This window comes from Mytilus trossulus, chromosome 6 (genome assembly GCF_036588685.1).
Source record: "Mytilus trossulus isolate FHL-02 chromosome 6, PNRI_Mtr1.1.1.hap1, whole genome shotgun sequence".
In the NCBI taxonomy this organism is placed as follows: Eukaryota; Metazoa; Mollusca; class Bivalvia; order Mytilida; family Mytilidae; genus Mytilus; species Mytilus trossulus.
This window is the reverse complement of record NC_086378.1, coordinates 62,443,944-62,462,507: the sequence shown is the minus strand read 5'-3', so window position 1 is coordinate 62,462,507 and position 18,564 is coordinate 62,443,944. Positions and strand designations below refer to the sequence as shown.

General features: G+C 32.3%; 1 protein-coding gene and 1 long non-coding RNA gene across 3 annotated transcripts in view; one reads left to right on the top strand and one right to left on the bottom strand.

Annotated features, from left to right (window-relative positions):
• Positions 1-18,564, top strand: part of LOC134721653 (uncharacterized) — a 36,691-nt gene that overhangs the window by 10,307 nt on the left and 7,820 nt on the right. For both annotated transcript variants that reach the window (XM_063584792.1, XM_063584791.1), the window contains exons 2-4: positions 662-934; positions 14,791-15,069; positions 18,132-18,179. In XM_063584792.1, the coding sequence (XP_063440862.1) occupies positions 662-934; positions 14,791-15,069; positions 18,132-18,179 (600 nt within the window). The remainder of the gene's footprint in view (positions 1-661; positions 935-14,790; positions 15,070-18,131; positions 18,180-18,564) is intronic.
• On the bottom strand, positions 7,556-10,325 carry LOC134723635 (uncharacterized). The gene is made up of 3 exons (XR_010108139.1): positions 9,692-10,325; positions 8,225-8,284; positions 7,556-7,695 (listed from the first exon to the last, which is right to left on the bottom strand). It is a non-coding gene; the product is annotated as an uncharacterized LOC134723635 (long non-coding RNA).

Sequence of the window (18,564 nt, the reverse complement as noted above, 5' to 3'; positions counted from 1 at the left end):
GATAATAAGCATGATTCATTGAGTGTTCTGTATTGTATGACATATAAGCCTTACTTGAAGTCTTTCTTCATTTTTGTTATATACTAAATGCACAACTCAGTAGCTTACCCTTCCGGAGAATCTGAGATAACCACCAGTTTTTGGCGAGGTTCGTGTTGCTAAGTCTTTAATTCTTTTTTTAGCCCTGCGGTATCAGTTTGTTTTCGAGTTGTGAGTTTGAATGTCCCAATGGTATTTGTATTTTTTTATTTGCCTTTCTTCTATAGTTTCGCCATACAACATTGTACAATATTCATTGTTGTTAAGTTCAGGGATTAATAACACATAATAGTATTTTACATCTGGCAGTTTATGCTGATGAATAGTATTTGTTGAATTAAATGCTCTCGTAAACATTCGTGAGAGATAGTTCGATTGGTGTCATTTATTAAAAGCAAGTAAGAATAAGAGAGATGTTTTTTTGTGTTTTTGTTTTAATTCAAACGATACCTTTTTGTTCTAAAAATATTAAAAAATACCACACACGCATACGCTTAACACCGATACTAGTATTTTAAGAAACAGAAGAAAGGATGAAATAGCAAATATAATAGATGTGGGTATTTCCAATAGCTGACTTATGTACATGTACTTTATATAAGGTTTTTGTATGTTTTTGCAGAAGTGTTACAGGTTACTTTATGTGAAAATTATGGACAAAGAAACGAAAGCGTTACCTGTCCGGAAAACAGAACAATAAGTTTGAAGTCGATAGTCTACGGTGAATCAAGGTGTAAAGATTCCGATAACAACCTTGTATGTCACTCAACTCTAAATGCTTACTTCGAGAACCATTGTGCTGGACTAAACAATTGCACTCTTCCAAACGACATTTTGTCCAATAATAGTTGCCAGAAACCTTCAAGACATTTAAAAGTAACCTTTGAGTGTTATAGTGAGTATTTTAAAACTGTAAATATAATCTTGACGATATAATAGATTTGTTCATACATATTGCTCAGTATTCGGTTTCTGTTCAAACTAATTATAACGATATACACACCACTGCATCAGTGAAACAAGCGACGAACACAAAATATATTTAGATCTTAGAATACGGTCCAATAACACGTAGTGTAAATAAAGTAAATCAAATAATGAATGACTCTTATATGGTCTTTTCAAACCAACATGAAACCACGGTGAAAGATGTATGAAAAGGAAACAAATGGAATTTAATATAGTTTTCAGGAATTATCCCATTTAATTTCATTACTACGATTATTCATTATTTTAAAGTTTTAGGCTTTGTCCGTAAGCTTTAATACTTTTTTTTTAATCTTAATTTATGAAAATTGATATCCATATATAGTCATAGTTATAGTATGTCATTGAACAACCCTCTTTTTCTTAGAATATCAAACATGCATGACAGGAAGCGACAACTCAGTAATGTCAGACCACTCAAACAAAAAACTACACCAGTCTACCACTGACCTGGAACACAATAGCATAGAGATTAATTGTAAATTTCTTAGAATATCTTCAAACTGATTGAAGATAAATCTGATAATCGATGTAATTCTAATGTTCATGAGTTGTGTCTTTTAAAGTGAATTAAAACTAGAAATAATGTTTTTTCCGTATGGGTTTTATCCTTGTTCCCTAATGTTGTCAATTATAAGAATTTAATTGGCCGAATAATACGTGTAATTTATGATCATATTTTTCCAACAACCAGCTTAACCTGGAAACAGAAGTGACGACGCCCTTAAAGTCATAAGAAACCTCAAATTAAAAAAAAATATGCCTATGTTTTTTATAACTAAATAGATAGTTTTCATTATACAACTTATGTACATATACTTTATTCTTGGGGAATTTCTTTAATTTGTTTACATTTAAAAGAAGTTTACTCCGTATGCATAGTGACCTGAGCGTAACCCCTCTCGTAAAAATCCGGTGGTCGCAATACGCATGGATCTGTCATTAAAATAAACAATTCTCTGATTGTACATGTTAAACACGTGCTCAATACCCATGCTTTTTGTTATGTGTTTACTATAAGGTGACAATCGGTAAACTTCGGCTTCAAAACACGGCATTTAATTAGCAGCCATATTTGTTTAATCATAACAGACAGAGAGAAAAAAAATTGACGATTATACGTTATATTTGCGTAAAAAATGAGAAAATCGTGCACAGCTCTAGAGGACTAAGTTTATGATATACACATGCATTGGTAAAAGAATTGGATAAACATTTTTTTTCACCACTCACTTGTTTCATATGACTTTAAACGCACGAATTGTGTTCACTAAAACCAAAATATTCAAAAAATTTAACGGAAATGCATCGAACTCGAAAGTTGTCTATTGAATGAATCTCTTACCGAATAGAATATTACGTGAGGAGAATTAATTTGAATATTTTCGTTCAAATGGGTAGGGTAAATGAACGTCTGATGAGTAACTCTAAAATAAAGGCAACAGTAGTATACCGATGTTCAAAACTCATAAATCGATAGAAAAAAACAAATCCGGGTCGCAAACCAAAACCGAGGGAAACGCATTAAATACAAGAGGAGAATGACGACACAACATTAAAATGTACACACACACAGAAACGAACTAAGCATTAGAATCCGATGAGAATAACAAATATAACATCAAAACTAAATACATGAATTTGGGATAGAAAAGTACCGTGACACGTCTTATAATAATATGAATTCACACTTAAATATAAGAGGAAACAAACGACACAAAAGAAACACAACGTTAAAATGTAACACACACAGAAACGAACTATAATATAACAATGACCATATTCCTGACTTGGTAAAGGACATTTTTTAAAGAAAAAAATGGTGGGTTGAACCTGGTTTTGTGGCATGCCAAACCTCCCTCTTTAATGGCCATGTTAAATATAACATTAAAATGACAACACAATATTACAGGACTACAATACAAATAAATAGGAGAACATATTTGACAAAGAAACACACGAATAATAGCTAACGAAAGGCACCAGGTTTAGAATATAATATGCCAGAAGTGCGTTTTGTCTACACAAGACTTACTAGTGACGCCCAGATACAAAAGGTTGAAAGCCAAAACAAGTACAAAGTTGAACAGCACCGAGGACTAAAAGTTCAAAAAAGTTGTGCCAAAAACGGCCAGGGTTTTCTGTTTGGGACCAGAACATCCCTATTATTTAGAATAATTTATACTTTTGCAAACAGTAAATTTTATAAAATGACTATATAAAAGATATACATGAAAACAACCGGATACATTACATAAACCGACAAAATCCAACACAATCCAACATAAAAAATAGACAAACCCGAATTAGACAAGGCCTCAACGCAAAGTGACGTCACATTTGAAATTGTAAAAAAGGACAAAAAAATGACGTCACATTTGAATTTGTAAAACAACACACAAAATGACGTCATATTTGAATGAATAAAACTACCTATCAAAAATAAGATAGAATTAGGATTGATTTAAGATTATGTTTGTACTAAATACTGATATTACATTTAAGTAGCAGTCCAGCTAAGAATCATGCAACGGGTGATACATCCATAGTGAAGGATATCCATCTGCTATAGTTTAATTGATTCAACTTGAGGCAAAAATAATATAAATGGCAATTTGCACTCAAAAAATCAAGCTGTTGCTATGGAAACAGCTGTTCCTAGCAACAAGGTGTTTAATGGCCATAAATACCCAAAATTTGCATATTTTTTCTAATTGGAAAAAGTGCAATACTGATGAACTTTATAAAAAGTATATACCAGATACTTCAATCTATAATGTTCAACTTAAATAGGAAACATTTGAAAAGATGGATGCAAAAAGGGAAACTTGGTTACCATGACAACCAAATTAACAAATATTTTCAAAATGGAAAATTGTCAAAAATTAGACATTTTCAAACTCTATTATCTCCCTAGACCCTGATGATAGAATTGATTTGTTTGATCCTTCTATTTCAGTTGACTGTTGTCTAAAACATATCAAAAATAAAAATATGTAGCCTAGTACAGAATTTTCATAAAAATGTTGATCATGTCGTCACGTTTTTTACAATATTTATGCACTTTTTTCGCAAAAATTATATAAATAAGCTTTCTGTAGATAACCTTATTTACTTTTTATTGCTAGTTTAATGTGAATAATGTTTTTAAACCATTTTAAAAGATAGTCTGTTGAATTCTGAAGCAAAAGCATATATAATTTTTGTGAATATGGACATTTTAAGGTAAATACGATCTGGTTTTTTGAGAAGTTGATTTTCAGGTTCATGAAGACACTTAACTAAGAAGAATGCTAGAATGGTACAAATTTATGTGGCTACACTTATTTAAAACAACCTTTTCTTAATAGATGAATTGAAAAAAAAGCATGTCTTTACATCTTAAGAATCAATTGCCTGGGGGGGGGGGGGGGGGGGGGGGCGGGGGACTTCCCTGAAATAAGTTAAATTCATCAGTACTTGGACGTGTCGGAAGCATCATTGTTTTTAATACAAAATGGAAAGATAACCAATTGTCATACAAGTGGCAGATTAATTTATGCTTGCTATATAGCTAGGTTTGACCCAACATTATCTTTGAATGATATCTGTATCATGTAAAAAAGGGGTAGATCATAAATCCCCCCCCCCCCAAAAAAAAAAGTGGGTGGGGGGTCTAATTCAGAAAGCGGAATATATGTTGTATACCGGTAAGCGGAGCAAAATTACACATTTTTTAAAAAGATTGAATGAAAAACTATACAAAGTGACGCCCCAGAACTGCACTCAGAAGTAACTATATTACAGCAAAGTCAATTTATGACTTTCTTTGATATATTATTGTGTCAGCTGGGAGACGTAATTGATGCCCCCACAGTACAAAAGTGTTGTTCTAAAAATAACTTTAACATTTAACCCCTTATACCCTAAAAAATGACAAAAGTTAAACTCCCGTTGGTATCTCCCAAAAGAATAAAAATCAAACCCTGACCACATGCACATCTTTAATATATGTGCAAACAGATAGCAAAGTGAAAACTTCCTAGATTTCAAACTTTAGGAGGAGTTAAGCTGAATAACTATGTATCCATAAAGGGACGAACATGGGTATAACAATATGCCCCTCCCCAACGTTCAGTTGTGGGGGAATACACATATTTATTTTACATGGTTTACGCCATCTACCCAACAAAGGATGATTATCTGTTTCTGATTGTTAGTTTTTAGAACATACAGTGGCAAATATTTCATGCGTGTTTCTGACAATTAATTTTAATGAAATATGAATGATAAAAGAACACTTAGTCTTTTTTTAAACTGCAATATGTGCAAAAGACTCCACAAGAAGAAAATTACCTAGACCAAAGTAATTGTCTGACTCCTAGCAAACATTATTTAGTACTAATATTTGCTGCTACTCTAAAATTTTCAAATATTCTGTCTTGTCCCAGCTTGAGATGGAGGTAAGTAAGTACCCGACAAATCTCAAAATTATACACCTTCTAATACCTTTGGTCTCTAAAGGTGAGGTGTCTCATACCACAATGACATCTTCTTTTTTTTCATAACATATATCATTATATTTAAGATGCTGACCCAATATACAATTCTGTTAAGATCTGTTAAGTAGCGACGAAATTATTATTAGAGTAATCATGGTCATAAGGAAGGCTAACAGAAGACGGATTTACAAACATATTGACCACGTTTAGAGCACCTTGCAAAGGGTATGATTTTTGAAAAATGCACAAAACATGAGGTGAATTTTGATTTCAGACAGAAGTTTATTCATGCTGTTTGGGTCAGATCACAATGTAGCTAAATATTTCACACAGAAAGCTAAAAAAACATTACTTATTGTTAGATCTGCAACTTCAAAACAATGTCGGTACCTATATTTTAGCATCGCACAAGCTTGTGTTTTTCCCTGACTGTTTAAGACGTCTGTACACTAGATTCATTGGATGTCGGAGGTGTACTGTAAGTGTACTGACTGATATTTTAGTCTTTTAAACATATTTTGTACTTATTGTTATTGGCTGTAATCTAGCTCTTAGCAAGTGAGTATTCTCAGATCTTAAATACCGATTGACAATAGTTATATCAAGGATTTGTATAGTTAACTATACAAATCCTAGGTTATATTTATACATTTTAAACTGTACACACTGTACCAGTGACCAGAATTTGACCTTAGACTTTCAGTACCAAACAAATCTCTATTTTGTTGGTGATGATTAGGCAGATTTTTTGGTATTCAAAAGACATGCTTTATATTTCAGAAATGACAAGATATTTGGAAAATCAATTTTTCGACTTAAGATTTATATGACCATATCATTATTTGTTTGGTTTTATTGTTCCTAAAATTTGAAAGTGTTATTGATCAAATCGAGTGAAATATTCTGATTAAAATAAAGATATTTCAGTTTTCTTGCTTTGACATTAGCGGTCTGATAATTGTATGGTATTCAAAATAATTGTGACATATTTGTGATGTTGAGTTGCTGTCTTCCTAGTGTATACTTCAGTTGTTAGGATTATCTCTTTTTCTTTTCTACATACCTTCTTCATGTTCTTGATACCTTGTAAAACTGATGAGTTATCAGTACATGTATTAAGGTTGTTGGGAATATCATTGTTAAAAAGGAAGCCACATTTTTTTGTATTAAACCAAATACATGTACCACTAATCTATTCAAACCATTGCCTTTCGCAATTGGTTTTGTTGTTTCATAATAGATGTGTTTGTGTGTTTGTTTTCTGTTTCATTGACTTATACATTACAACCCACATCTCCTTTCTTTCATATAGACTTGATTTTTTTATTAGTTGTTAGTGGCTTTGAACTAGCTGTCAGATAACTGCAAGTACTCTCAGATCTGTTCATTGTGTCTGGATGTATAAGTACTCGGCCACGTCTACTTGTATTTATGTCTATCTGATGAGTTAAGCCTTTTTCAACTGATTTTGATAGTTCATTCTTATGTTGTACTGTTATACCACTGTCCCAGGATAGGGGAGGGTTGGGATCACGCTTACATGTTTAACCCAGCCACCTTATTTATTCATGTGCCTGTCGCAAGTCAGGAGCCTGTAATGCAGGGTTGTTTGTTTGTTTGTGTGTTACATATTTGTTTTTTGTTCATTTTTTTTTACATAAATAAGGCCGTAGTTTTCTCGTTTGAATTGTTTTACATTGTCTTATCAGGGCCTTTTATAGCCGACTATGCGGTATGGCTTTGCTCATTGTTGAAGGCCCTACGGTGACCTATACTATGTTAATGTTTGTTTCATTTTGGTCTTTTGTGGATAGTTGTCTCATTTGCAATCATATTACATCTCCTTTGGTCAGTTATTTGGGGAGATAAGGAACAGAAAAGTACATTAGCTATGGTTAACAGCTGGTATTGTAATTGACTTTTCTAAAAACCCATTGCAGTATTCAAAAGTCATGTACAAAAGATTATTCAAAACAAGAGGAAATGAAAATATGTCTTCTTTAAAGATTTATTATTCATTTATAAAGTTAATATTCTGATATATTTTCTATATATAGCTTTGTTCAATCCATCCCTCAATGTTCTGTGTACTGTAAAATGAACATCATTTGTAGATAAAGACAAGCAAGAACTTTCTCCAACAAATCACTTCTTCCTCTCACATGAACCACCATTGTGTGTGTGAAACCTGAAATAAAAGACAGAATTTCCTAATATAAAAGAATAAAGTCAGTATATAATGTATTTATGTAACTCCCCTTTAAGATATATGAAAGTAATCATGAATTGGAAAACAAATATAGCTTGATCAAATGTAAAGGGTAGTAGATCAGAAACCTTGGTTAGCAAAGATGTTACCTAATGAAAACTGAAGAAATTTATTAACTGCTCTCAATCTCATTCATACATGTTTATACATACAATCTTCAAATTTAGAGAGAAAGTTGAGAAAATCAAGTGATGCTTGAAATCCAAGGGTGGATGTACAATATTTTACATTACAAAATTCCTAACATGCTTTTTTAAAGTTCATTGCAAACATGAACAATGTATAAACCAGTTATTTTTTTAAATATCAAGATAAATGTATATGTTTTAATGAAACAATTTCACTGCATACATTCATGACATTGAAGGTACATGTACATAAGAATTGCTGAAAAATTGACCATCAGTTTTATAATCCATTTATTATTTATTTAAAAAATATCACTTACCTTATTCGGTACTAGTTTTCTTGGTAGACTGTGGGTAACACTGGTTAGAAATACATGTACCTAAAAAATAAGACATAAAATGTTGAACATAATTTACATGTACATCATGATCAGTACATGTATAACATAGAAAATACAAGTTTTCATTTTGTTAAACAATGTTAAAAGATCAGGATGATCTTCAATCAGTAAATACAATAATCTGTAATTATAAAATTTATTACATAACAATTAATAGAATTTATAACATACATGAGATATGGGGAGGTGGTTTTTAGTATTTAGTCATTAAAAAATTGTCATTTGAGTGGTCATGGTACAAATGTATATACAATTAATAAAATTTCAATCAAACAGTTGTAAATCTCTCTCAACAAAGAAAGGTAATTTAAATTATCCAGATTTTTTTCTTTTCCACAACTCTTAAAAATAGCATCAATTTTGTTGCTATTTTAGATGGGTAGCAGTTTATTTTTTTAATTGAATGACAGGTTCTGAATTTCATATCCATGTATATATACAACTGATGTACATTATTAGATATTATCAGACTTGTAACACTGTTACAGAATGAACACCTCACTTTATTTAAATATTTTTTCAAAAGGGGTAGAAGGTACCTTTGTAGCTATTTTATTTGTTGGTTTACATTTATTTAAAAAGGAAAAGTTGGATGAGGGCCCATTGAGGGGCATTTGATACAATACATGTCATGCATGTTGTTGTCAGAAGGGGTAACCCAAATATGCAAAACTTCAAGAAATGATTTAAAACTTTGACTCTTTGATATGATTATAGATCATGTAGATGTAATGTACATTTACAAATTTATTGTACATGTATGTAACTGGTAACTGATATATTTTTCTTAAATATATTAGTTGATCAATTGTAGGTTATCCATGCTGTAGAAAAACATGTACATGTAGTTCATTACATGTACATTCTATACCTAGTTATTTCTTTTGAATAAATGCAAGTAACTGTTACTATACATTTTATTGTATTATATTATGGCATGTATGGTCTGAAATATAGTTTGGAGATGAGTGAGGTTTTGGCAATTATAAGATTATTAGGCTATACCCCATTTACAAAGTCAGGCTAAATCATTGTAAATCATATACATGTACATGAACATTTTAGTCACATTTTGCCAATTTACCTTTTTTTGTGTGTGATCATGGTGCTGGTCAAGTTCCACAAAGTTTTAATAGGTACATGTAGTTACTAGTACTTGTTTTGAGATGAAACATAGAAAATGGAGGGGTTGGGTAATGATTTACAGTGTATAAAACATTTGAATGTTTTAGTTCACTGTAGGTAACAATAAGTTACATTTTACATCATTATTATTAGACATTTTATTGCACTCTAATATCATTTGAATTCATTATCTCAATATAAATCTATCCTCCATACAAAAGAATATTTAAATTAAATTAAGTTAGTATGACTATTACTTACTATTACTCCATGGTCTAGGGATCTTTCTGTTTTGGTCATGCCTGCATACTCCTGTTATTGCTCTCCCTTTTCACAGTGGATAGAGGGTGCATACACCATGAACACTGTTTTCTCTTTTTTATTACAATAAACAGGACACTGTGCCACACAGTCAAAAGACAGTCAAGTGAAAAGCCACACATACAAAAATGTACTTAGAAGTTATCAAGTTATGTCATGCTTCATTGCTTGCTCATGCAGTCATGGACATTGACAATGATATTGTCTATGTAATCTTGGTACTTCTACACAATGTATGAGTTGCAGTCTTATTGTCTGACTAGCTGATCTTCGTTGGGATGTCTTTGATCATGATACAGTCCTGATAAATTGAAAACTACAACAGGAATTCTCAAGCTTCTTTTAATACTGGCATCGGACTCGGTAGCATGGTATACACATCAACAAGGCAACTGACAGTGACACTGGAAAAGTTGTGAAAGGACTCGCCTTTGTCTAAAAATGTTCTAAAATATTTCCACATCATGCACAGTATCTTCTTAAAGTAGATATGGACTCCCGTAACAGTAAAAACGGAATAAAACTGTGTAATATCTAAGGAAACACAGCAGATGCAAAATCTTTGCAAACAGGAAATGAGTTATTGTAAACATTGCAGTTCAGGGGTGAATTAAGAAAATATAGTCTTTATACTATTTATTCCTTTTAATTAAATAGGAACCACTCTGTATTTTCATAAAAAGATAGAAAATGGTACAGCTATGTTTAATTCAATTAAAATAACGACGTTAGATGTTTTTAAGTCACATGGCAACTGTTGTTATGTAAGAGAAAGTAATGTTTCTTCAAAGGAGTTATCTCCCTTAGACCATTTTGAATAAAAAAGAAATCAAATTTACTCAAAATCAGTACTAGGCTACATATTTTATTTTTTGATATTTTTTAAAGAAAATTATTCTCTTTAGGTTGCATATAAACATTTTCCTTAAAACATCCGGTCTTAGGAGAAAATAGTGAAATTCTTATACTGCAATAAGTGAGGAAAGTTCATATTTGTCCAATATTCAATAAAGCACCAAGAAAAATATACTGTGTTCAATGGTTTCATATTACAAATTTAGCTCTTACTTCACAATATCTTTCAACACAAAAAGTATTGTGGATTTCTGTGATACAGTGTGTATCACTATTTCATCATTTTGCATGATTCTTAGCCAGACTAACAATGAAAATTGCAATACTTATCAATATCAAACTGAGGTAGCAATTAGACAATTAATTATACTCTATGTCCATGATGTCCGGTTAATTCTGAATCAAACTGCAAACGTAATACATCGTACAAATTACGTTGAACCAAATCAAATCTTATAAATGAAGGCGGTGATTAATTTTTTTACCATAACACATGAATATAACCGAAAAGACATTTGACAAAATCAGATGAGAATCAAAAATATAACATCAAAACTAAATACATGAATTTGGAATAGAAAAGTACCGTAACACATCTTATAGCAATGCGAGTTCACACTCAGCAAAACAGTCACAATCGGGAACAAGTCACGTTTGGTAGTTAAAAGATAAGACGACGTAATGACAAACCACAATCTAACATGTGGTAAAAATGTCCTTAGCTAGTTTGGTCAAAGACACATCGTATGGATTAACCAATTCCTGATGGTGTCCGTAAAATTTACGGAGTGTCAATTTTAATCTGTTCTCCTCATAATTTTGTTGGAGCAGTTTCTGCGTAAGGAGCACACTCCTGTATATGAAGTCCGTATAGTGTGAACAAGCACGAGAATAACGTATCAATTGAGATATGTAAACACCATACGAAGGGGCAGAGGGTATGTTACTGCTGAGAAATGGGAAATTGATAATTTGGGAAGTTGAAATCGTCCCGTTTATCATAGATTTTTGTGTGAAGTCGTCCATCTGCGTCAATATTGAGGAAAAGATCAAGGTATGAAGCAGTCCTTCTAGTATCAGTAGTATCCTTAATTTTAAGTTCACTGGGATATATGAGATGTAAGTATTGGCTGAAATATGGGTCATTCAATGATAGAACATCATAAATATATCGGAAAGTAAAATTAAAGAATTTCGCAAGGCGCTTTTTCTTTTTGTCTTTTAGAAGGTTTTGAATGAATTCTGCTTCATACAAGTACAAAAACAAATCGGCCAGTCGGGGTGCACAATTAGTACCCATTGGAATACCGAATGTCTGTTGAAATATAAATCCTCCACACTCAACAAATGTATTGTCGATCAAAAAATCCAGCACTTTGATAATATCATCTTCAGTATACTTTCTGGTAGATTCAGTGTGATTCTTCACAAAATATGAATTATTGTAGCCCAAAACAAGAAATTTGTATCTACGATTCCCATTTTTATAGAAAAAGCTCTGTTTAATGAGATGATGAAGTCGATCTATCAACTGAGCATGGGTAATAGTAGTGTAAAGCGTAGAAAAATCAAAAGTATTTATGTTGCTGCAAAATTGCAAAGATTGTGATCGAAGATTAAGCAGCAGATCTTTCGAATTTTTGAGAATCCACATCTGGTTAACACCACTGGTAGAATAAATCTCATCACAATATTTTTGAAGCCCATCTTTAACTGTAGAAAGAATAGTAGTCAGTACTTTAGAAAGATGTTTAGTCGAACATTTTGAAGACCCAGCTATGTATCGTTCTTTATATGGAGTTTTGTGTAATTTAGGTATCCAGTATGTATAATGATGGTAAATTTTCTTCGTTTTCTTTGATGTTGATACCAAAAGAAAGGACATATTTATGATTTTGTAAAATTTCGTCCTTGGTAAATGATGTTAAAGAATATGTAGGGTTACCAGTAGTTTTGTTTATTCAAAGCTCTGTTGTGAGACATTGCAAATAATGGTTTTTACATATGAAGACAATATTATTTGAGGCTTTATCTGCTGGAACAACGACATATTTGTCATGCAAAGAGGATAAAGCATCCACAACATCCTGATTCTTGAAAGGGTTAGTAACTCTTCTACTCATATTGCATCGTAGTTTTTGAATGCGCTTCTGAATGCATGATCGAATAGCTTTGATCCATTCAGACAAAGTGTCCAGTGCTGGTTCGTCTGGTTCGCGCTTTATCCATTTTCTTGCATAGTCCTCAACTGCATCCATCAGTAACTTGAAGTTCTGTTTCCAGTTGATGGCCTGGGGGATTCTATATTTTGGTCCTTTGGCTAACAACTCTTTTAGTTGTTCATTGGTAACGATGCCAAGGTCATCTGTAATAATATTTCCAGCTGGACTATAATTGTATTGTGACGATGAACATGAGCAATCCGGAAGCTTGGATTTCACATCTTTGAGGTTAAAGGCCTCTAAAACTCTCTTGTGGTTAAAAATCTTGGATGTTCCAACAGACAAGAATGAATAAAATACACGTGTTCGAGATACATAATAAACATCTTTACCACGTGATATACAATTAAAATAAGTAGAAAAACGTAAACAGAGAGAACGTATGTTTTCCGGATTTTTTTGCTATGCAGATTTTGTAAACTTTATAGATTGTAATAATGTATTAACCACTTTTGAAACTTATGATAAGTTTATCTTGTGAATCCCCTGGTTCATTTGATAATTCACACACAGGGATAAACCTATCTGGGATAGTTGTACCTTTTATGGTATTTGTTAACAACCAATAGTGGAATAATCTGAATAATTATTTAAAAAAAAATAATCTTGGATGCAATAGACTTGGTGTCAGTATAAGAAATACCAGGTGTACCTTTATTTTTAAAGTAGTCGGGTATAGTTTTTTGTACACATTTTTGATGGAAAATATTGCTAATATTTACAGCATCTTAACCTTTATTGGCGAATTTTACCTTAAAAAAATAACGTTTTTCCTCATTATTGGATGTAGTCGATACGGTAATAGTCTATGGTTAGCAATGTCCATGATTATTGCAACTAATCTATACAAAACAGAACGAGAATCAGTAACGGAAGTATTTTGGGCCTCTTGAAATAGTAAAGAAAGTTTTGACAATGGAATGGAGTATAATTTAGTTCTGATATGATGAATTCCTAACGGTTTTTGAACAGACGTTAACAGACTATCAATTGTCACGGTGTGTACAGCAGGTGGTATATATTTTCTGTGACCATAACTTCTATTTCGTCGAGCAAAAGTATTAAATAATTGTAATGTATTGATAGTACTACACCTGGGACTAAACAAAATACCTACACCATCAATTTTGTCATTGCATCCATAGGGAATGGCTGTTCCCAACTCCCTTATCCAAAAGTCTTCTCTTTGTAAACGGTATGGTGTACTCAATATGGGATCATTTGTTGAATGATATATTTTCTCTATAATCCGGACTTTCATTGACACAATAGAATGGTCAGGCTGATTGAAATGTTTATAGAGCAATTTGTTGTTATTAGGATCATTTACATTAGACCGATGATCATTCATTCTAAAATTGAGTCTTTGTCGAGTTTCCCCGACGTAGATCAATCCACAAAAAGTAGATTCAATACCATACACAATATTGGAAGCGGTGCAATTCAAATCCTCATGACTGTGTGTATTTTAACTTTTGGTGGTTAAACTACTTTGAAAGTGGGTATCAATTATTAGTATATCACAGGTTTTACAATTTTTACGGTTACATTTGGAAATAGAGCAATATTGGTGGTTGTCATTGAAATCTAAAATATCTGAAAGTTGAACAGTACAGGGCCGAATATAAACAAAATTGTCTGAATTTTTATAGTACAATGAGGATTCAGAAGACTGCACATGTGTCCTTTTCATTACATCATTTAAGATGATCCTGGGGACACCTGATAAAATACCTCCAGTAAATACTTGTATTCATTGCCAGTTTGGCCAATAATATTTTTTTTTTCTGTATCATAAAACGGTTACGCCTCTACGAGTCGAGATATATCCAACATTGTTCACGCTGTTACAGATTATTTTCCTCGGGCTGAAGTAGTCGGGGAAATAACCTTAGCATGCAACCTCATGTTTTGTAGTATTGGATTCATTGAATGAATAATTTGTTCTATCTGTATCTTTAGGAGACCACTGGTTAGCTTTTTGGCGTCGGGATAAACGGTATACTATTGATACCTGTTCGAAAACTTTATTGAAAGTAAAGTGTCCTTCAAAATACCACATGCATATTAAATATGTCGAGTCATTTCGTGGGGAAACTGATTGTCATAATAAGGATACTAGCTGTGCAAAAGGTATTCTTAATGGACTATGCAATGATAAACAAAAGTGTTTGCCGGATACTACGAAAACCTCCTGCCTAGTTCACGAAAGATTCGCTAGTATTTACTTCGTATGCAAAGGTAAGAATGTTGATAACTATTATTGAAGATGTATATTAAAATTGACCACTAACATTTATAAACTATGAAAATAATCTTAAAAGAGGTATGTCGTTTTTAAGCATTTTATTTAGTTCCCGTACAAAAATAATTGATAATGTCAAAAAAACATTTTTTGTTTGTCCTGGCTACAGCAATGACCAACAACTAAGTGATACTTGTTGTTTTGTGCCTTTTATGTTTGGTTGCCATATCCTTAACCTTTGAACATATTCATCTTATTATACTTCACGTTAAAATGCCATATTTTGATTGGCTAATATGAGGGTGTTAATTTACTCTATCACATGGCTGAGCGGGTGACAATTTTTTGAATGTTACCCTCTCGTCCAGACCAATCAAAAATCAATAATTTAAGGGAAAATGAATTGAATTTACATCAAGTTATTAAATACAATGCACAAGTAATACCTTTTGGCTCATATTTTATTATTTGACTGTTAAAATAAAAAAATATAACAAATTTTGTTGTTTTTTCAAATACCCGTAACGTTGTTATGTACGTGACGTCATAGAAAATACAAAAGTAATCTGTAAAAGACAATAATGATAGGACATTCAGTAAAATAAATTAAATAACACATAGTTGAGAGGGTGATAGAGCAGATTGGTACCCCTCGAAAAAGCATTGTCAACTTTGGCTTCGCCGCGGTTGACAATGTTTTCTCGGGGTATCAATCTGCTCTATCACCCTCTCAGCTATGTGTTATTTATATAATGGTTTATTCACTAACCATCAGATTCTTATAGATTAAAAAGCCACTGTTGTACAGATCAATGATACTTCATGCTATTTGATTAGTCGATTACTATCCACAACGGTAAAAAAAAGCAAACCAGGGTTGAGTTCAATATCGTAGCAGCTACGTAGCTGCTATCAATATCTATGTAACAACTAGTATATAGCTACACGTTCAATAGTGAAAATCTGACAATAATAGTGCATTGACTTGACATATCAACGATATAAGAATGAGGCTTAGAAACGAGGAACTGCGAGACTGTGCTGATCGTTAATATGCCAAGTTAATGCACTATTATTGTCTTTATAGTGCAATCTAGAATAAAACACATTTTCAATTGTTGTTTAATGTGTTAATGTTATTTATTTGATTTAAATATTGGGGACAATCCCCCTTTAAAAAGGCCTCATGTCAGGCGAAGAAATATACAACACAATGAATGAAATGTATATTACCTGTTGAAACCTGCAATCGATGGCGAACGAATTTTGTTTGAGTTTGGACAAAAATCTCAACAATAAGCATAAAACATAATGATTTATAGGGTTCAAATAAAAAATAAAACCAAGTGAAATATGTTTTTCCAAAAATTGCAAAGAAATAAGTTTGAGACGTGGAAATATGGAACGCCAGAACTGTCTTATAGTGTAAATATTTAATGTGTTTTGTCGCACTGCCTTTACGTCCGGTCATTTCTTCTTAATGTTATGTGCAGGAGCCTTTATTTCCTGACACTTCATCTCTGTGTTATGTAAAATTAATTATTTGTTTGGTCAAACAATTGTATGATATGTGATTGCAAAACTTTGCTGTGTGCAATAGGTTCCATATTCCACGCTTCGTTGTATACATTGGAAACAAGAACAGATTGAAGAGGTTGTATGAATAATTAGATACATGTATAGTTTCGGCAACTTGTATTTAGATATTCATGAGGAAAAGTGATATCGGGTCAGTGACTGTATATGACATAGAAATATATAGTCAACGCATTTTGACTGCTCAAAGAGAACAAGTGCAGTATAAACAGTATTATAATGAACAGCACATCTAGTAAGCATATAATGGATATCGGCGTTACACATATATATACATTGAAAGCTTAGATTTTAGTTAAGTCTATAGCTATGTGTCCAAATGCGCTAGACACAATACAGGCGGTTTTGTCAGTATCCCAATAGCATGAGCTCTAATCCCGGCAAGGAAAAAACATTTGCTTCCGCAAATTTGTAGATTTAACATTATTGTGCTGATATTATGAATAATTAGGAATTTAATATGCCATCTATAACGTACTTAAAAGAGGGACGAACGATACCAGAGGGACAGTAAAACTCTTTTAAAAATCGAAAATAAACTGACAACGCCATGGCTAAAAATGAAAATGACAAACAAACAAACAATAGTAAACATGACACAACAAAGAAAACTTAAGAATAAGCAACATGAACCCCACCAAAAACTAGGGGTGATCTCAGGTGCTCCGGAAGGGTAAGCAGATCCTGCTCATCATGTGGCACCCGTCGTGTTGCTCATGTTATAACAAATCCGGTAAATAGTATAATTCGGTAGGTCACATTCATGAAAGGGAAGGGGATTGTAGTTACGACGTAAGGAACATATCCGATATCATCTGTGAAACGGTTATTCCATAACGGTCTATGACTACATCTTACGATTCTTGAGGACAGATAATTTAGCTTATATTCAATCAATTCCATCTTCATGCCTATTATATCATGTACTGTGTTATAACTTTAGATTCATCTAACGCCAGAAAAAGGGTACAATGTAACAAAAGGCCACCGATCACGACAATTTAGTTCAGCGATTGGTATAGTGCACTGGACACAGTGCAGTGATATAGTTGTAACAATATCCTAATAGTATAAGTTCGAATCCCAGCGAGGGAAGAACAAAAATCATGTTTAACATGTTGTACTGATATTAAGAAGTAAAATCACAAAAATACTGAACTCCGAGGAAAATTCAAAACGGAAAGTCCATAATCAAATGCAAAATCAAAGGATAAAACACATCAAACGAATGGACCACAACTGTCATATTCCTGACTTGGTACAGGCATTTTCAAATGTAGAAAATGGTGGATTGAACCTGGTTTTACAGCGAATAGTCATATATGTATATATAAATATTTTAAAATGAACTTGATGTTTCGATTCTTTTTACGATGCATAGCTTACTTAATGTTGTATCTGGTTGTATTTTGTACAGTTCTATGCATTTCTGACATTTGTAAATGTATCCCTTTCCTTCCAGGACAAATGGATCCACTAGTTACAGAGACCTTAACAAGCTCATCATCAGGTTAAAAGTGTTCTATCATAAATAATATATTATATTAGTTTTAAATTTAACGTTGTTTTCGACCTTAAGAGATGTCTTGAGTTTTGAATTATCAAAATATAGGGAAAAATAACAAACAAATGTCATATCAGGCTGTTTGTGGTGTTTTATACCTACTTCATTGTATGCATGCATGTGCATTGAATGATATGGAAACCTGAAAATTAGATTAAATCAAGTGTAATTGACCATTATACTAGCTTTCAGTTAATGGGTGTTTGACTATTTATATTCTGTAATTAGTGTAATACGTCTTTTTGGTAGTTGTTGTTTTGTCGATCTAATGATTTTAATTTTGATAAATAAACAGAATTGTGGTAAATTTGCAAATTAAACTGCTATCCAT